This window comes from Cherax quadricarinatus, chromosome 21 (assembly GCF_038502225.1).
Source record: "Cherax quadricarinatus isolate ZL_2023a chromosome 21, ASM3850222v1, whole genome shotgun sequence".
NCBI lineage: Eukaryota > Metazoa > Arthropoda > Malacostraca > Decapoda > Parastacidae > Cherax > Cherax quadricarinatus.
The window spans coordinates 19,101,924-19,123,664 of record NC_091312.1 but is presented as its reverse complement, the minus strand read 5'-3'; the positions used below and the strand labels follow the sequence as shown (position 1 = coordinate 19,123,664).

Here is a 21,741-nt window from a genome sequence, read left to right as displayed (position 1 = left end):
TCACCTTGTCATAAAACTCTATTGGTTTGTGACACAGGATTTTCCTTCCCTGAAGCCGTGCTGGTTGTCAATTATACACTTGTTTCTTTCCAGGTGCTCCACCACTCTCCTCCTGATGATCTTCTCCATGACCTTGCATACTCTACACGTTAGTGATACAGGTCTGTAGTTTAGTGCCTCATGTCTGTCTCCCTTTTTAAAAATTGGGACTACATTTGTCATCTTCTATACCTCAGGGAGTTGCCCAGTTTCAAATGATGTGTTGAAGATCTATGTTAATGGCACACACAGTATCTCTGCTCCCTCTTTAAGGACCCACGGAGAGATGTTGTCTGGTCCCACCGCCTTTGAGGTGCCAAGTTCGCATAGCAGCTTCTTCACCTCCTCCTTGGTTATATGTACCTCATCCAGCACTTGCTGGTGTACCCCCCTGTTCTGATTTCCTGGAGTCCTACTGGTTTCCATTGTAAATACTTCTTTAAATCTCGTGTTGAGCTCCTGACATACCTCTCGGTCGTTTCTTGTGAACTCTCCATCACCCTTCCTCAGTCTGATTACCTGGTCCTTGACTGTTGTTTTCCTCCTGATGTGGCTGTACAACAGCTTCGGGTCAGTCTTGACTTTCGATGCTATGTCATTTTCATATTGTCTCTGAGCCTCCCTTCTTATCTGTGCATATTCGTTTGTGGCTCTTCGGCTAATCTCTTTATTTTCCTGAGTTCTCTGTCTTCTGTAACTTTTCCATTCTCTAGTACACCTAGTTTTTGTCTCCCTACAGCTTTGGGTGAACCAAGGACTCGTTCTGTTCTTCCCATTATTTCTGTTTCCCTTGGGAACAAACCTCTCCTCTGCCTCCTTGCATTTTGTTGCCACATAGTCAATCATTTCTTTTACTGGTTTTCCTGTCAGTTCCTTCTCCCACTGAATGTCTTGAAGGAACTTCCTCATGCCTGAGTAGTTCCCCCTTTTGTAGTTTGGTTTTTCTCAACCTATTCCTGCTACTCTCTCCACTTGGAGCTCAACTATGTAGTCGAAGCCCAGAACCACATGATCACTAGCTCCCAGGGGCCTTTCATACATGATATCCTCGATGTCCGAACTACTCAAGGTGAATACAAGATCCAGTCTTGCTGGTTCATCCTCTCCTCTCTCTCTGGTAGTGTCTCTAACATGTTGATGCATGAGGTTTTCCAGTACCACATCCATCATCTTGGCTCTCTATGTTTCGGGACCCCCATGGGGCTCCAGGTTTTCCCAGTCAATCTCTTTGTGATTGAAATCACCCATAATTAGTGTGTCGACCATTGCTATGTTGCTCTCATCGTATTCTTCTCTTGGCCTCCTGCAGTTCTGTGGTGGGTTGTACATTACTGCAATTATCACCTTATGCCCCTCACACTGGATTGTTCCTACGAAGTAGTCCCTTTCGCCCGTGCCATCCATTCCTTCCATTTTCTCAAAACCCCACTGGTTTTTAATGAGCAGTGCAACTCCTCCTCCCCATCTCCTCCCTCTGTCTTTCTTGAGGATTTGATATCCAGATGGAAAGATTGAATCTGTTATTATTCTGGTGAGTTTTGTTTCTGTGAGTGCTATTATGTCTGGGGATGTCTCCTTGATTCTTTCATGCCACTCCTCATACTTATTTGTTATTCCATCTGCATTTGTATACCACACTTTCAACTTCTTTTCTAAGACTGTGGTCTGGGAGGTATATTGGGGTTGGGGAAGTGGGAGACCTGATAAGGAACTATGGGTGGTTGCTGTGGGGGTGGAGTTTGTAATGCAGTGGGTGGGGGCATTGGATGTGGCATGGGTGTTTTAGTTTAGAGTGTTTGGTTGCAATGGGGTTGACCTGGTTGGGAGGCTTCTATAGGAAGTTGCGAGGGAGGCTGTATTTGATCTTCTTCCTGGGTCTGGGATCTCCTGTCTGTCTTCTCCATCCCCTCTCTTTCCTCCTTTCGCCTTTGTACCATCTCTCTCAGTTTCTGCCTTTCTTCTTGTGTTCTGTCGCGGACGAGATACACCTTCCTTTATGCCGGCATGTCCCTTAATCGTGCTTTCTCCTGCAGGATCCTGTTCCGAGTCGATTCTGCCTTGAAGGTCACTTTCACTGGCCGGGTTCTTTTTTTACAAACCCCCCTATTCTCCGAAAATTTTCCAGCTGGGTCATGTCGTCTTCTCCTATTGCTTTTATGATGCTTTCAATTGCTTATTTTTCCCTTGTTTTCTTGCTTCATATGTTTCCCCTTCAACTTCCTGGAGCCCATACACAAAGACTGACCTCACCATTTCATTCTCCCACTGCATATCCTTGTGTATCCCCTCATTCAATTTGATTTCCTCCATTGCAGCTTTCCTTTCTTCGGTTTCACTAGCTAATGTACTTGGGCTCAGTGGCCTGTCATTTTCCCTTCTCGGCTTTCCCTGGGCTCTGCTGTGGTCTGTTAGGGCCTCCACATATAGCTTAGCTCTTTCATTTACTACAGTTTCCTCTGATAGAGCTTCTACATGCAGTTTTACTCCTTCTTTCCCTACAGTCCCCTTATTTGTGACTGAGGTAGCAGTCTCTGATGTCAATCCCAAAATGTTCTTTAGTTCTTTAGGCTGTTTCAGATTTTTCAGTTCCTCTTCTAAACTCTGTATCCTAGCCTCTGCTGCTTTGACTTGCACCTCCCACTTCCTGCTTTCCATATCTATCCTTTCTTCCATTCTCATGCTAAGTTCTTTCTGTGTGTGTGTGTGTGTGTGTGTGTGTGTGTGTGTGTGTGTACTCACCTATCTAATTGTGGTTGCAAGGGTGGAGACTCAGCTCCTGGCCCCGCCTCTTCGCTGAGTGCTACTAGGTCTTTTCTCTACCTGCTTCATAAGCTTTATCATACCTCATCTTAAAGCTATGTATGGTTCCTGCCTCCACTATCTCACTTACTACGCTATTCTCAGGTTTGCCAGGCGCCCATATGCTGCAACAGTTATCTGGTTGATGTGTGCTTCCGGAGACGTGCTCGGTGTTATACTCACCCCAAGATCTTTCTCCTTGAGCGAGGTTTGCAGTCTTTGTCCACCTAGCCTATACTCCGTCTGCGGTCTTCTTTGCCCTTCCCCGACCTTCATGACTTTGCATTTGGAGGGGTTAAATTCGAGAAGCCAGTTGCTAGACCAGGTGTCGAGCCTGTCCAGGTCTATTTGGAGTCCTACCTGATCTTCATCTGATTTAATTCTCCTCATTAACTTCACATCATCTGCAAACAGGGATGCTTCTGAATCTAACCCTTCCCTCATGTCATTCACATATACCAGAAATAGCACTGATCCTAGGACCGACCCCTGCGGGACCCCGCTCGTCACAGGTGCCCACTGTGATACCTCATCACGTACCATGACTCGTTGTTGCCTCCCTGTCAGATATTCTTTGATCCATTGTGTGTGTGTGTGTGTGTGTGTGTGTGTGTGTGTGTGTGTGTGTGTGTGTGTGTGTGTGTGTATGTGTGTGTGTGTGTGTGTGTGTGTGTTAAATTGAACTCCGCTACTGTACCTACAAATGGGTAATCAACTAGGCAATCACACACAGTCATTACAGAATTATTCAGCTCTGGGAAATCCCAAAAATGTGATGATTTTTCATCGGAATTTGAAGTGTAGCAAGGCTAGCGAATGTGGTGTTCCGGTGTCTGGTGATGAGAAACATCTGAGCTGTTACTGGACCAGTTACTGACTGTATGAAGAGATTTAAAACAAAGATTAATCTATAATTTATTCAAAGTTTCACCCTCGAACAATTTTTCAGGTACTTGATTATACCCAAAGTAATCGAACTCATGCATAAACATACGGTTGTTGTTTTTTTGCTCTAAGGTTTAATTTTAATTTGATTTTAAGATTATCGACTACGCGAGGGGTCGCTAAGGCTGCACTTAGCCTGTTTATAACCAGTCAAAAATACTTAATTCCCTTAATTACTGATTAAAGCAAGGTCTCAGTATACATACATATATATATATATATATATATATATATATATATATATATATATATATATATATATATATATATATATATATATATATATATATGTATATATATATATATATATATATATATATATATATATATATATATATATATATATATATATATATATATACACACACACACATATATATTTTAAACAAGTCGGCCGTCTCCCACCGAGGCAGGGTGACCCAAAAAAGAAAGAAAATCCCCTAAAAGAAAATGCTTTCATCATCATTCAACACTTTCACCACACTCACACATAATCACTGTTTTTGCAGAGGTGCTCAGAATACAACAGTTCAGAAGCATATACGTATAAAGATTCACAACATATCCCTACAAACTGCCAATATATATATATATATATATATATATATATATATATATATATATATATATATATATATATATATATATATATATATATATATATATATATATATATATATATATATATATATGTGTGTGTGTGTGTGTGTGTGTGTGTGTGTGTGTGTGTGTGTGTGTGTGTGTGTGTGTGTGTGTGTGTGTGTGTGTGTGTGTGTGTGTGTGTGTACCGAGAGGCATACACCTCTTGATGAATATATATTGCTGTAAGTGTCATTATACCATCATCTACATGTAGACATACAGTCAAACCCACGGACTACGGATCTAGTATTGTATAAACAATGCCAGGAAAATCCAAGGGAATGTGACTCCTGTTTAGTTGGCTTTAATAAATATGAATAAGTTAAAGAGTTATGGAACAGTAAGTAACTCAAACAGAAGGGGTAATAGAGGTAAGACATGAAATGGTGATATTAATGGGAAAGACAGAATTAAAAGAATTATCTGGGACATTAAAAGTGAAAAACAAATTAATGAAGCAATAAGGAAGATTTTTAATAATCAAGAAAAGAGGTTAAAAGAAGGGAAAGATAAGAGGAGTTAGATAAGGAAATTTGTATAGAAAAAAATATGAAATATGAAGTAAATTGTATATTAGCTGAAAGATTCACATATTACCACGTTAATATACAGCAAATAAAAAGGTTAATTATAGATACGTTTCACAGATATAGTTGAATACAGAATGGATTGAATAGAGATTCAAGAAAATTGTGCAGGGGTAACTACGACTCTCAGACCATGGGTTCAAACCCCACCCGTACCGTGGTTTACTACTAGTAATAAGTAAAATAAAGTCGATAAATCATCAGAATGATAAAAGAAACCAGGGGGAAAACAAAACAAAAATCACTGAACAGATTCTGATGTGCAGGAAGAGAAATTCAATCTTGATAAAGTAGTGGAGAATAGGAAAGCAAATGTCTAAAGGATGAAGCTGACAATGGTTGCGAGTATGTGCTGGAGAGGTGTAAGTCCACCAAGTCAATTGGTGGAGCAACTTGTGATGGGTGAAACCTTTCCTTCACTATTTATAAAGAGCGCGTGATTGAGTGAATCTGGTCACTGCTTTTTAGCTGCTTGGTAAAGGTCAGGCAAGTATGGCGCAGGTTCGAACCCCAGCCAAAACATCAAATCACTCCTTTAATCTCACTGATACGCTCAGTGTGTAGTCTCAATCATGTCTCGGTAGCAATCTTGCTATAAAGTCTGTTTGTATCTTTGAACTTCACGATAAGGTCTTTGTACCTGTGACGGCTCTCGTCTGACCAGTTCTGGTTTAAATTATTCTTGCCAGTATGGGTTATAAAAAATTGTGTCCAGAGTTGAATCTTTTTTTATCTCTTTTGAATTCATCACATATATCTTTGGTTTTCACTAATGGGAAAAATCTCCTTTTTAAGTGTTTATCTTGTATTTTGATATTACTTCAAATATAATACACATATTAAGATTTCTGTCATTTGCAGATTCTCTGAATATAATTCCACTCCTTCAAAATCTCAAATGTATTGGAGGTTTTTATTAAAAAAAATTAGTTTGTTATTGTAGAGTTTAACTTATCAAATTTATAGGAATCAGCTGCAGGGTTATCACTCTTGTAGACCATTTGGACATTTACCTCCCGAAACACTAGTTAACACTATTTCTTGTCCATATATATATAGGGTCATAATAGAACTGAAAGCTCTCTGGTTCTTGTTTTGCCATTCTGAGGCAGTTCCACGCAAAGAAAAAATATTTTTAATCATTAAACTTTGAAAGCGTGCGTGGATTATATCTTGAAACTAAAGTTTAAGACAGAGGCACCAAGAGTTCCTACCATAAGGGTTTTCTCGGTGTGACAATAAATTAATTAGACGACGTTCTTTTGGTTTTAAGGGCGACAACAATCTTTTATCCCTGAAACTTCGATGTAAGTTAGTTAATTGTAAGAAGCTGTACACATTAGTTTAACATACTGCTCTTAAAAGAGTCTACCCTTGTTCCACACTGACTAACTGGGAAAGGCTTGTAACTGTGACACAGCACTCACTGAGGGGAGGTCAGGAAAGGCGAGGAGGGATGTGCTGAGGTGACTGTTGGTGTAAAGATCCGGGGCGAAGGAGCACCCTGACTGGGCGGAGTCACATGTGCTGCCTTTCACCGCCCCGTCAGCACACCCAGTCGCCGCCCACTGGTGGGTGCTGGGGTCACGGTAAGTGGGCGGGAAGAGGGGATCATTGGTGTGGCCTCGCTCATCGAACACACCCCACCGGAACTTGGCCCACTCCGCCAGTAATAAGCGGGCGGCGTGGGCGTGCGAGTCATTACTCGCCGGCCGCAGGAGGTCACCACTCAACTGGATGAAGTCCCCTTGGCGACCACACCCCTGGCTCTGCTGTGTCCACGGCCGAGCCCCGAATACCGGGTGAGGCTCGCTCACGCGGATGTGACCCTCTACAGGCGCCGACGACACCACCAGAGGGGTGAGGAGGGAGCATGTGAGGGCGTCAGTCCGCCAAGAGCGAGGAAGAGCCACAGTCACCTCCCGCAGCGAGGCACGACCTTCAGTGGCCGTCCACATCTGACTGGACAGCTCCCGCAGTACACTCTGAAGGAGGAAACAAGTGTTACTTAACTAGCAGGAGAGAGAGAGAAACAGTGGTGCCTACAAGTGACCCACTTATTGTTTACATGTAGACACACACTGGTTACTAAACACATCGCACTGTTCACATGTAGACACACGGATTACTACACACGCATTAGGAATCAAGCGCAAACGATGTTAATCAGTCACACTGAGGACAAAACACACCTGCGCCAATGACTTGGAAGAGACCCTAGAGATCAAACGTATCTACCTGGGACTACACACACACACACACACATACACTCACTCACAGATGCACACGGACATTCAGATGAGTCACTGGGATGTCAGAAAGCATTTCTTCAGCCTCAGGGTGGTCTGAAAGCGGGATGACCTGAACAAATAAACAGTAGGTTTCAAACATAGTTTTAAGAATAGGCACAACAGGAATCACGATGATAGAAGAATGTAAACCCGATAAGCGGCAAGTTAATTCTTATTAGTAGTATAACTAGAGGAAGTAAATGAATAAGACACATGTGCAACACTAGGCTGCCTTCATGGCCGAAATCTTTCGCCTCCACAGTAGACTTCTTCATTCAAAGGCATAAGTAATTTTAATACTGCAGAAGGTGGAAGAAATGGAGATAGGATTTTAAGTTTCCGTCTCTCAGTCTTAAAATAGAATGTCTTCAACGTCTTAGGGTTCATTAAAGGTGGTCAGTACCTCAGGCTAACAGAGAGAAAACGATGAAATCATTGGGCCATATAGTGCTTGGGTAAAAGGAGGCTATAAAGTTTGATTCAGGGAAGGGGAGGAAAGTCACACTTCCTTGGATCAAGAGCCTCTTACTGGTATCAAGGCGACTTTCCCGAGGGAAGCAAGAGTGTTAATCCCTGAAACTCGACTCCTACAACCACTAATGGGTGAATACAAACATTCATACTGGGAACTTTGTGTTTAAACGTTTACGTTGAAAAAATATAGTTATAATAACAATTATTGATGCTAAAAATGTTTATACTTTATTATTTTTAAATAATAAAAAGTTAAATGATATACTCTATGAGCTATATTTAATATGTTAAGTGCAATATGCAAGATTCATTAAAATTCTTAATTTCACAAAACATATAAATCAAGCATGATTAATATTAATGAAACAGGCGTAAGTAAATAAATATATTTACAAACATTATCTCCCGGTCCAGTAGTATATTTTCTGTTTAGTTATTTCCTATGAATGTATTTATTTTAATATCATGCTTTGTCTTGTTTACAGTTTCTTGCAGTAACTCTGATCAAATGTTTATTGCATAATCTTGCTTTGTGTTGACTAATGAATTAGACACTTGTGCAACGTCTGGGTATCTTTATTCTGTAGACGTTTCGCCATCCAGTGGCTTTCTCAATACAATACAGAAAACTCATGAGGTAGAAAATTAGGTAATCAGTCCCTCAACCTAGGAGCAGGTGTTCAGTGACGTAGTGTTGATGAATCTGAAGCACAGGTTAGGTTAGGTAGGTTTGTCAGGAAACAGGACAAGTGTTTCATGACGCGGGTCCTAGTCATATGTTGACACACTGCTGGAGCTTTTGGTCATGGGCTTATATACTGGAATGTCGACTGTCGTGCAGCTGGAAGATCGAGTGTCGTGCTGCTGGAAGGTCGAGTGTCGTATTGCTGGAAGGTCGAGTGTCGTGCTGCTGGAAGGTCGAGTGTCGTGCTGCTGGAAGTTCGAGTGTCGTGCTGCTGGAAGTTCGAGTGTCGTGCTGCTGGAAGGTTGAGTGTCGTGCTGCTGGAAGGTCGAGTGTCGTGCTGCTGGAAGTTCGAGTGTCGTGCTGCTGGAAGGTTGAGTGTCGTGCTGCTGGGAGGTCGAGTGTCGTGCTGCTGGAAGGTCGAGTGTCGTGCTGTCGTTTTAACGACTTGCGTCTCATCCACGCATTTTAATATGCCAAATACAGCTGTATTTAGCTCATGTAACGTGAAATTATTCCATAATATAATTTTTGAATTGCGTAGTCGATAAAATTCATTAAGTAATTGATTTAGCTTTTGTTCTGTTGTGATCATGATTGAAATTATTTTAACTTTAAATTCTCGATGATGACTAACATAATCTTAATATATCCGTTTGAATTCATTTGGTGTAAGTGAAGAGAATTCAGTTAACATGTCAGTAGAAAATGGCTTTCTATAAACTGGTGTAGAAAATGGCCTTTCAGTTTATTCAGTCACGAAGTCCATAAATGGAGCTTATAAATAATATTCCCGTTTGGTAGGTAAATTTTTTTTTGATAATATGTTGGTCATAAATAACTGATGATTAGTTGAATATGTTGAGGAGATATAAATTCTACGATAGTAACTACGTCCACTTACCATACCCCCGGCTGGGATTGAACCCGCGGTCATAGAGACTCTATGACCGCGGGTTCAATCCCTCCCGGGGTATGGTTTGTTTGCAATCGTGTCATTACGATTTCTTAAGTCAAGTTACGCCCACTTAATTTCTATAAAAATAATAATCTGAGGTCTGGCCATGGACCGGGCCGGGGGGGGGGGGGCGTTGACTCCCACAACACCCTCCAGGTATACTCTAGGTATACTCCAGGTATACTCCAGGTATACTCCAGGTATACTCCAGGTATACGTTCCTTCATACCTCTATACCTTCATTACTACATACCTTCCTTCATTTATACACTCATTCCTCCATACCTACACACCTCACATACCTTCCTCCGTACCTAAATACCCTCGCTAGGTTATTCCTTACTAATTTGTTACACCTAAATGTGAAAAAAATTATTATCTGTAAGTTTAGGTGTCTTTATTCTAAATTAAAGTTTTTTGAACATATGTATATATATGTTTTTAGTAGGACAAAATGGAATATCCTGGAAATGCTTAAAAGCCTCTCCTCCAAAAAGTGAAAACATTGCGTAGTGTCAAGGTTTTTATTCGTATATATAAAATATTAACACTAACATGTTGTGGTGCATGTCTTACTTCATACCAACATGTCTTACTTCATACCAACATGTCTTACTTCATACCAACATGTCTTACTTCATACCAACATGTCTTACTTCATACCAACATGTCTTACTTCATACCAACATGTCTTACTTCATACCAACATATCTTACTTCATACCAACATGTCTTACTTCATACCAACATGTCTTACTTCATACCAACATGTCTTCTTTAATACCAACATATCTTCTTTCATACCAACATACCTTACTTCATACCAACATAACTTGCTTCATACCTAAGTGCCTTCTTTCATATTTTCATACCTTCATACTTACACACCTTATTTCATACCCCTTTTTTTCATACACATTTTATTTTCGTCTTATATTGTTGTCCTTACAAATCATGATTTTTTGCTGCTGTTGTTGTTACTGCCAGGACTTTAGTGCCAAAGCCACGAAAATGTTACCTGGCACCAGAATTGGCACTATTAACAATGCAAAACTTTATCGATGCCACAGTCTTGATCATCACAATCCGAAGACTCTGTAAGAGTTATGGCTAGATTTTTTTAACTGGCGGAAGGACAATGTATCCGGGTGATCTTCTCTTCAGGACCCGGCTATATCAGGAGGCACTTTATTGTTTTCCTCGCGATTAAACACACCAAAACAAGGGACAATTTGGCTCCAAGAACTTATAACCCTAATTTTTAAAGGAGTGGACCGATAATTCAGCGGAAAGCTCCGGAGGCGGGTCATCATATGACTAAAACCCGCGTCAGGAAACACTTCTCCTGTTTTCTGACCAAATCGCAATACCACGATTGCAAATAAACCACGGAACGGGTGGGGTTTGAACCTATGGCGAGTGAACCGTCGTGAAACTCCATGGGGTCAAACCCCACCCGTATGTTGGCCGAAGGAAGCAATCTTTGAAAATTGAGATGGCAGCGATATGCCAACTTCCTTTTGTTGACGCCTAGAACACCTCTGCTGCCTGAACATAACGAGACTGAGATATTAATCACGAGAACCAAGAGTTAATTACGAGAACGAACAATTAATTACAAAAAAACGAGAGATTAATTACGTGAACAAACGATTAAGAGAGCGAATAATAAATAACAAATTCAACTGCATACTTACGAGAACGAGTGATCACTTTAAAAGAACAAGTGAATGTTTACGAAAACGAGTGATTAAGGACAATTTCGAGAAGGAGGAAACGAGAAGAAAAGAAAAACGGCTACTACTTGTGGGAAGTATTGTATCTGGTGCTCAGCGCCGGATACCTTTTATGTCTCCCACAGAGGTGGGAAGGAACGCCCCACGACGCCAGACTCAGAGTAGCAGCACATCCAACCTAATAGCACAGAGACATAAAGGCGACGATCGCGACGAGAGGGACTCTTGGTGTAAGACTTTTTATGCATTGTTTTAACTAATTAATTAGGTGGCAGGAGCCTGGCGAAATATAAGTCAATGGGACACACTATTAGATTATGGTAATGAGCGGAATCCCAATTATTCCCAGGAATGGGATTATCTTAATAATTCAGCCTGACTGTGAAAACGATGTAAGAAAAAATCCAGAACTTGTCGGAGATTTCGCAAGAAAGAAAAAAAACAGCTACTTCAGATTCACCGGAGATCGAAATATTAAATAAAAAAAAAGACTAGGGAAAAGTACGTGGCAACTCAGCAGTTTCATGCATAACAGTATTGTGTAGGATCTTCAGGTATTATACGGTATTTCATGAGGCATTAAACCCATATGGGTTAATTGGTATACGCAGGAATACTCGTATAACGAAGATACGTGTGCAACGTACGGGGGACTTTTGTTTAGATCGGATGTGGTGGAGTCAGGTGCAGTGTGATGCGTCAGGTCACATGAAGACAGTGTTAGCCAAATTAACATGGCCAGAACTTTTGATATACTGAAGCTTCTGATGATTTGCATCAAGCGAAGGTGTCTATACATTTCCTTTTTTATGGCTGAATTTTGCCTCGTCAGTCTTAAGAAAAGTGTACATTAGCGTTTCTGCGTAAGAAACATTTATCCTTATCATTTTCAAGGTGTCTCGTGGCCTGGTAGGTAAAGCTATCGCTTTACACGCTGAATGTCCGGGTTCGATTCCCGGCGAGGGTGGAAACATTGGGTGTGTTTCCATACACCTATTGTTCATGTTCACCCATCAGTAAAATGGGTACCTGGATGTTACTCGACTGATGTGGGTCGTATCCTGGGGACAAAACTAACCTAATTTGCCCGAAATGCTCTGCATAACAAGGGGCTAGACCTATATACCGTGTACATGTACTTATAGAAATAAAGATATTAAAAGAAATATGGCATTTATATTATGTGTTTATTCATCCTTATGTATAAGTGTTTTTTCTCCCACATAGATCTTGTTGCATCCTCCGCACGGAATAACGTACACTTGTGTGTTGCTCTCAGAAGCGCTATTTCATTCTGCTGCTGGATTTAATGGCAACTGTGAGATATCACAGCTTGTAAGATCATGGAGACGTTATTGAAGTGATTAAAGTTTGAGAATTTGATAAAACGGTTAATATTTACTTTAGTTGCTCGGATTCTAGCTCAGTATAGATTATTATATTCGTCGTCATTCGGTAGGTTGCACGAAGGAGATGTTTATATTTTGAGCCTATGAGAAGAACTTATATTACTGGGCAATCAAATAATGTATGGTATTATAACATTTATTATTCATTATTACTATAAGTGAGGTAACTGCTATTCTTTTTTAATTTTTGGTAATATGTATGTAATTTTTTTGCAAAATCAACTTTTTTAAAATTTGCCTTTAACGTCTTAAAATTAGTTCTTTCATAACAATAAGACATATATAAAGATATCAGGAGTGTGGTGGTAACAAGGTAGCTGTGGGGAGTGTGGTGGTAACAAGGTAGCAGTGGGGAGTGTGGTGGTATCAAGGTAGCAGTGGGGAGTGTGGTGGTAACAAGGTAGCTGTGGGGAGTGTGGTGGTAACAAGGTAGCAGTGGGGAGTGTGGTGGTATCAAGGTAGCTGTGGGGAGTGTGGTGGTAACAAGGTAGCAGTGGGGAGTGTGGTGGTATCAAGGTAGCTGTGGGGAGTGTGGTGGTAACAAGGTAGGTGTGGGGAGTGTGGTGGTAACAAGGTAGCAGTGGGGAGTGTGGTGGTATCAAGGTAGCTGTGGGGAGTGTGGTGGTAACAAGGTAGCTGTGGGGAGTGTGGTGGTAACAAGGTAGCTGTGGGGAGTGTGGTGGTAACAAGGTAACAGTGGGGAGTGTGGTGGTATCAAGGTAGCTGTGGGGAGTGTGGTGGTATCAAGGTAGCTGTGGGGAGTGTGGTGGTAACAAGGTAGCTGTGGGGAGTGTGGTGGTAACAAGGTAGCAGTGTGGAGTGTGGTGGTAACAAGGTAGCTGTGGGGAGTGTGGTGGTAACAAGGTAGCTGTGGGGAGTGTGGTGGTAACAAGGTAGCTGTGGGGAGTGTGGTGGTAACAAGGTAGCTGTGGGGAGTGTGGTGGTAACAAGGTAGCAGTGGGGAGTGTGGTGGTAACAAGGTAGCAGTGGGGAGTGTGGTGGTATCAAGGTAGCTGTGGGGAGTGTGGTGGTAACAAGGTAGCTGTGGGGAGTGTGGTGGTAACAAGGTAGCTGTGGGGAGTGTGGTGGTAACAAGGTAACAGTGGGGAGTGTGGTGGTATCAAGGTAGCTGTGGGGAGTGTGGTGGTATCAAGGTAGCTGTGGGGAGTGTGGTGGTAACAAGGTAGCTGTGGGGAGTGTGGTGGTAACAAGGTAGCAGTGTGGAGTGTGGTGGTAACAAGGTAGCTGTGGGGAGTGTGGTGGTAACAAGGTAGCTGTGGGGAGTGTGGTGGTAACAAGGTAGCTGTGGGGAGTGTGGTGGTAACAAGGTAGCTGTGGGGAGTGTGGTGGTAACAAGGTAGCAGTGGGGAGTGTGGTGGTAACAAGGTAGCTGTGGGGAGTGTGGTGGTAACAAGGTAGCAGTGTGGAGTGTGGTGGTAACAAGGTAGCAGTGGGGAGTGTGGTGGTAACAAGGTAGCTGTGGGGAGTGTGGTGGTAACAAGGTAGCAGTGGGGAGTGTGGTGGTATCAAGGTAGCTGTGGGGAGTGTGGTGGTAACAAGGTAGCTGTGGGGAGTGTGGTGGTAACAAGGTAGCAGTGGGGAGTGTGGTGGTATCAAGGTAGCTGTGGGGAGTGTGGTGGTAACAAGGTAGCTGTGGGGAGTGTGGTGGTAACAAGGTAGCAGTGGGGAGTGTGGTGGTAACAAGGTAGCAGTGGGGAGTGTGGTGGTAACAAGGTAGCTGTGGGGAGTGTGGTGGTAACAAGGTAGCAGTGGGGAGTGTGGTGGTATCAAGGTAGCTGTGGGGAGTGTGGTGGTAACAAGGTAGCTGTGGGGAGTGTGGTGGTAACAAGGTAGCAGTGGGGAGTGTGGTGGTAACAAGGTAGCAGTGGGGAGTGTGGTGGTAACAAGGTAGCAGTGGGGAGTGTGGTGGTAACAAGGTAGCAGTGGGGGGTGTGGTGGTAACAAGGTAGCAGTGGGGAGTGTGGTTGTAACAAGGTAGCAGTGGGGAGTGTGGTGGTAACAAGGTAACAGTGGGGAGTGTGGTGGTAACAAGGTAGCAGTGGGGAGTGTGGCGGTAACAAGGTAGCAGTGGAGAGTGTGGTGGTAACAAGGTAGCTGTGGGGAGTGTGGTGGTAACAAGGTAGCAGTGGAGAGTGTGGTGGTAACAAGGTAGCTGTGGGGAGTGTGGTGGTAACAAGGTAGTTGTGGGGAGTGTGGTGGTAACAAGGTAGCTGTGGGGAGTGTGGTGGTAACAAGGTAGCTGTGGGGAGTGTGGTGGTAACAAGGAAGCTGTGGGGAGTGTGGTGGTAACAAGGTAGCAGTGGGGAGTGTGGTGGTAACAAGGTAGCTGTGGGGAGTGTGGTGATAACAAGGTAGCAGTTGGGAGTGTGGTGGCAACAAGGTAGCAGTGGGGAGTGTGGTGGTAACAAGGTAGCAGTGGGGAGTGTGGTGGTAACAAGGTAGCAGTGGGGAGTGTGGTGGTAACAAGGCAGCAGTGGGGAGTGTGGTGGTAACAAGGTAGCAGTGGGGAGTGTGGTGGTAACAAGGTAGCAGTGGGGAGTGTGGTGGTAACAAGGTAGCTGTGGGGAGTGTGGTGGTAACAAGGTAGCAGTGGGGAGTGTGGTGGTAACAAGGTAGCAGTGGGGAGTGTGGTGGTAACAAGTGTAAAAGGAAAGCTTGTAATTATTTTACATGATGGTAGGATTGCTGGTGTCCTTTTTGTGTCTCATAAACATGCAAGATTTCAGGTACATCTTGCTACTTCTACTTAACACTTGGGTCACACTGCACATACATGAACAAACATAAAATTATACATACACACTGCTGGGTTTTCTTCTATTTTCTTATTAGTTCTTGTTCTTGTTTGTTTCCTCTTATTTATATATATATATGTAGATATATATATATATATGTATATATATATATATATATATATATATATATATATATATATATATATATATATATATATATATATATATATATATATATATATATATATATATATATATTACTTTTCACTTTATCTTGAATTAGCGATCCAGAGGCATAAGCAGTGTTCAAATGAAATTCCATTAATGTTTATACAAAAATATATAGGCAAACAACAGAATAAATTACTCATCCCCTCCACCAAAATTGAAACCATTAATTAAACCCCTGTTTATTTTCCTATTCAATATGAGAGTTCATTTAGTTATGCATTAAGAAATAATTTATGAGGGGATTTTATCCCTCGGTGGTAATATGAATAATATTCAATACTACAGATAATATGGTAAGACTTTTTGAATATATGAACATTATCCCTAATGACTCGTGAGGGAACTTTAAGGAGTATTTGTTAGAACACGTTTTGGTCCTGATATTTTAATCACCTCAAGGTTGATGCCCGAAGTGTTTCCTAACAAATATGTCCTAGTGTTTGATCGCGTGTTTTTTTCTAACCATTTGTCGGTGTCAATAACCTAGGTTTATAACGTTTACGTTAATAGTTAAACAACTCGGCAAATGTGAGAACTGCAGCGGGAATATTAGAGGTCACATAGAGGCAAAGATACAGGCAGCAGAACAAGCTTTTATTCGTGCAGCGTTGTTCCAGGAGAGGTTTGGTCTGATGCCTGAGTCTTTCTCTGGATTCCTGTCGTTAGTACTCTCTTCAGCCCATCGTGTTGGAGCACTCTGTTCTCCACATCGTGTCGTCTGTACTCTCTTCAACAAATCGTGTCGGCAGTATTCTCTTCTGCCTATTTTGTCGGTATTACTCTCCTCAACTACTAAAGGTTATAACAAGACTTTCGACAGTCTTTGTGTACCACAGATCATTAAAGTTTAGCCACAAACGTAAATATTCGGAAAAACGTATGTCTTGCAATGCACTGATAGCATAAATTCATGTCTTATTACATACAGCTATATGCGCAGACTTTACTCTAATCTTTATTTTAGGGACATTCTTGATTGATGACGTACAGATTAAATGCAGCCTTAGTGACCCTTGTGTTGTGGAAAGGCTTAGAACCTAACTAACCAATGTGAGCCGCTTACTCTGACGACTTTTCAAGGGTAACAACTGAATCTCTCCTCATGGAACTGCATCAGGGACTCCCATAGCCCTCGTTGAATTATTTTCTGCATAAAGAGAGTGTGTAATGATTGCTTCAAATATATAAAAAAAATTATTCTGGCTTACCATGAGACCTGGTCACTTGTGAAGCTTGTTTTCGAACGTAATTCGTGAAAAATTTTATTATTTTTTTAATACGTGTTAAAAGTTTTTGTTACGAAAATGTTTTGTTTTTATTTTATTTTTCCTCGAAACGCTGCAAATAAAATGTTGCTTTCCATTTGTGTGTTGGTTTTTATTTTCATATCACGTAAATGCATCCCTAGACAAGGTATATGTTTGCTTGTTGATGTTACTGTACCTTTCACTAGAGTTCCAGCGAATGATTTGTTCCTCATCCATTTTTTGGCGAGCTTCATGTACAAGACTTATTCTTTTGTTCTTTTAATCTTTATTCTTGTAAAACTCTGCATAGAAGAGTGCAAATTTAATTTAATTACAGTTTCTTAACATACAAATAAAGTGTGGCCATGAGAAAATTTCACTCGCCTGTTTTAAATCATCTTTTGCACGTTGTTCTTTGTGTCTCCACTGCTGCAGGATGTGCTGCTTCATGACGGCATATGTTTTACATAGCTTATATCTTATTTTGAATGCCTGTAAATATGTCATAATGACTTTCTCTCTTGAAGGGTGTGGTGATCTGATGCTTCTGATCAAATGGAAAGAGGGTGACCTGGTGCTGGGTAAGGGTTCTTAATCTTGAGATCAAAGGGAAATGGGGGTGATCTGGTGCTGGTTAAGGGTTCTTAATCTTGAATTTGAGCTCCTTTTCCTTTCCACAAATCAAACCTGATTACTTCCCCACCAATCTCATTTCCCAGGAGCTGTAATACCACTCAGGGTAGAATATAATAAATACGAACCTCTCTTCATTAACTCGCTTGATCCTGTGAGTTAAATTCACTGCTGTCAAGAGCCAATGAAAATTTTCAAAAAAGTCGAAAATCAGAGAAATGGCTTTATGTAAGCATCAACTGAGTCTTCCAACCATTTCATTTCAACAATTCTCAACACCATTTATTTCATTTTTTTTCCATTTCTTTAATACCCACATCCATAGTCAGAACATTGCCTTAAAATTCGTTGTTTATAGATAAACCAATAATATGTGCTTATATACACAGCTTTAATCTGAATATAAAATAATATCTAAACAGAACAGTCTTCTCTTCAACATTTTTTTTTTTTTGAGATTGTATGTCTTTATCATGGTAATCGACCTAACTCTCATGTTATAAGAAATACTTTAAGCTAAATTCAATTGCGGGTTTGATATTATTTGTGCTTGAAACCTTAATTTCTTTTATATTACGAAAATGAAATATCATGAGACTATTTTACTAATGCACTAAATTACTGAATTTGTAGATTACAGAACAAAGTTTAGTGCATAAAATGAATATAGTAATAATAATAATAATAACACAACAAATGATAATATATTTAATAACAATAATAATAGAACACCACAAATGATAATAATAATATAATTAATAATAATAGCGGCAACACAAACGATAATAGTATTATAATTCAACTAACTGTTGAGCTGGTGACGTCTCAAGAAAAGAATCTGAAACAGGAGTGAGGTAGAACTGCTTGTCAAGCCATGACAGAGTACATCAAACCTTCAAGAAAACTTCACAAAATCCGTGACACAGGACTAGTAAACACATTTTTTGTGTCACTTTCATGATCTTCAGTCTGGCTGTCGATGAACAGGCCAGAGTTATATTAACCAGAAAAGTCAAGGAATGTTGTAATTCAGCACCTGACAAAAAAGATATAGTTCAGCTTCTCGGCTTCCTACATTAGAAAGTAAAACCGTACACTAGCCACACTCTTCATTTCATTACATAAAGAAGCATCCATCTTTCAACCAACAGATTACGGTTCAGATTCCCTTTCCCCCTCCAAAAAAAGTCACATATGTAATGCATATGTGACGTGAATATGAGAGGAATAATATATGTTGCATTCAACACGTGAACTGGAAGGAATTAGTACTCAGGCGAGATCCCGAATCAGCGGATTTTTGACCGTTTCTAACTAAACACTTCAAGTTCCCAAGCTTATACAATGATATCAACTTTGCAGTTCTCCAACTATCCGACATGTGTATAGACGTAATAAGCGCTCAAAACTCTTTCAACATGTCTGTATATTCTGAGGAATATATCTCTTTCGATGTGTATGCACTGAGAGCAACAGAGAATATACACTTGACTTAATCTGATGCGTATACAGGCACGAAGCTTTGCAGCAGTAAGAGTACGTTGATGCTCAATGAGCGATTCGCCAGCAGCTCTGTAGACATAGTTTCGGTGTATATCTCAGTATGATTCAATCCTTAAATTATGGATTAAAGTATCCGTGACTGGTGGTGAACATGTTAAAAGCAGCCTTAATGATCCTTTGTGTAGTCTGTAGGTTTTAATTCCAGTTAAGAAAATCATCAATGCTTTCGCCCGCTCTTGCAGGGTTCAGGGAGACATATTGCTAGGTCTTATAATATTGTGGTAACCAGTTCTCTCTCAAGATGGTTGGTAAGATACCTATCTCCTCATTGAACATCTTGATCCTTCTGTTCAGCTTGGTGACCCGAGGCTGTCAACTTGGGGACCTGGGATTCTCAGCGCTGCTTGGTGACCTTGGGTCCTCAAAACTGGTGGGTGACCCGAGTTTCTTATTGTTGGTTGGTCGGGGAAGAAACAGCAGCATCGGTCGGGAAGGAAACAACAGCATGGGTCGGGAAGGAAACAGCAGCATGGGTAAGGAAGGAAACAACAGCATGGGTCGGGAAGGAAACAACAGCATGGGTCGGGAAGGAAACAACAGCATGGGTAGGGAAGGAAACAACAACATGGGTCGGGAATGAAACAACAGCATGGGTCGGGAAGGAAACAACAGCATGGGTAGGGAAGGAAACAACAGCAATGGTAGGGAAGGAAACAACAGCATGGGTAGGGAAGGAAACAACAGCATGGGTAGGGAAGGAAACAACAGCATGGGTCGGGAAGGAAACAACAGCATGGGTAGGGAAGGAAACAACAGCAATGGTAGGGAAGGAAACAACAGCATGGGTAGGGAAGGAAACAACAGCAATGGTAGGGAAGGAAACAACAGCATGGGTCGGGAAGGAAACAACAGCATGGGTAGGGAAGGAAACAACAGCATGGGTAGGGAAGGAAACAACAGCATGGGTCGGGAAGGAAACAACAGCATGGGTAGGGAAGGAAACAACAGCAATGGTAGGGAAGGAAACAACAGCATGGGTAGGGAAGGAAACAACAGCATGGGTAGGGAAGGAAACAACAGCATGGGTCGGGAAGGAAACAGCAGCATGGGTAAGGAAGGAAACAACAGCATGGGTCGGGAAGGAAACAACAGCATGGGTCGGGAAGGAAACAACAGCATGGGTAGGGAAGGAAACAACAGCATGGGTAGGGAAGGAAACAACAGCATGGGTAGGGAAGGAAACAACAGCAATGGTAGGGAAGGAAACAACAGCATGGGTCGGGAAGGAAACAACAGCATGGGTAGGGAAGGAAACAACAACATGGGTCGGGAAGGAAACAACAGCATGGGTAGGGAAGGAAACAACAGCATGGGTAGGGAAGGAAACAACAGCATGGGTAGGGAAGGAAACAACAGCAATGGTAGGGAAGGAAACAACAGCATGGGTCGGGAAGGAAACAACAGCATGGGTAGGGAAGGAAACAACAGCATGGGTAGGGAAGGAAACAACAGCAATGGTAGGGAAGGAAACAACAGCATGGGTAGGGAAGGAAACAACAGCATGGGTAGGGAAGGAAACAACAGCAATGGTAGGGAAGGAAACAACAGCATGGGTCGGGAAGGAAACAACAGCATGGGTAGGGAAGGAAACAACAGCATGGGTCGGGAAGGAAACAACAGCATGGGTAGGGAAGGAAACAACAGCAATGGTAGGGAAGGAAACAACAGCATGGGGAGGGAAGGAAACAACAGCATGGGTAGGGAAGGAAACAACAGCAATGGTAGGGAAGGAAACAACAGCATGGGGAGGGAAGGAAACAACAGCAATGGTAGGGAAGGAAACAACAGCATGGGTAGGGAAGGAAACAACAGCATGGGTCGGGAAGGAAACAACAGCAATGGTAGGGAAGGAAACAACAGCATGGGTAGGGAAGGAAACAACAGCAATGGTAGGGAAGGAAACAACAGCATGGGTCGGGAAGGAAACAACAGCAATGGTAGGGAAGGAAACAACAGCATGGGTAGGGAAGGAAACAACAGCATGGGTAGGGAAGGAAACAACAGCAATGGTAGGGAAGGAAACAACAGCATGGGTCGGGAAGGAAACAACAGCATGGGTAGGGAAGGAAACAACAGCATGGGTAGGGAAGGAAACAACAGCATGGGTAGGGAAGGAAACAACAGCATGGGTCGGGAAGGAAACAACAGCATGGGTAGGGAAGGAAACAACAGCAATGGTAGGGAAGGAAACAACAGCATGGGTAGGGAAGGAAACAACAGCAATGGTAGGGAAGGAAACAACAGCATGGGTAGGGAAGGAAACAACAGCATGGGTAGGGAAGGAAACAACAGCAATGGTAGGGAAGGAAACAACAGCATGGGTAGGGAAGGAAACAACAGCATGGGTAGGGAAGGAAACAACAGCAATGGTAGGGAAGGAAACAACAGCATGGGTAGGGAAGGAAACAACAGCATGGGTAGGGAAGGAAACAACAGCAATGGTAGGGAAGGAAACAACAGCATGGGTAGGGAAGGAAACAACAGCATGGGTAGGGAAGGAAACAACAGCAATGGTAGGGAAGGAAACAACAGCATGGGTAGGGAAGGAAACAACAGCATGGGGAGGGAAGGAAACAACAGCAATGGTAGGGAAGGAAACAACAGCATGGGTAGGGAAGGAAACAACAGCAATGGTAGGGAAGGAAACAACAGCATGGGTCGGGAAGGAAACAACAGCAATGGTAGGGAAGGAAACAACAGCATGGGTCGGGAAGGAAACAACAGCATGGGTAGGGAAGGAAACAACAGCA

At 42.0% G+C, this 21,741-nt stretch overlaps 1 protein-coding gene across 1 annotated transcript in view; it reads right to left on the bottom strand.

Moving 5' to 3' along the window:
• Positions 1–21,741, bottom strand: part of LOC128689116 (calcium-activated chloride channel regulator 1-like) — a 519,562-nt gene that overhangs the window by 23,425 nt on the left and 474,396 nt on the right. Inside the window, exon 2 of the mRNA XM_070087280.1 lies at positions 6,440–6,997. Coding sequence (XP_069943381.1) covers positions 6,440–6,997 — 558 coding nt within the window. The remainder of the gene's footprint in view (positions 1–6,439; positions 6,998–21,741) is intronic.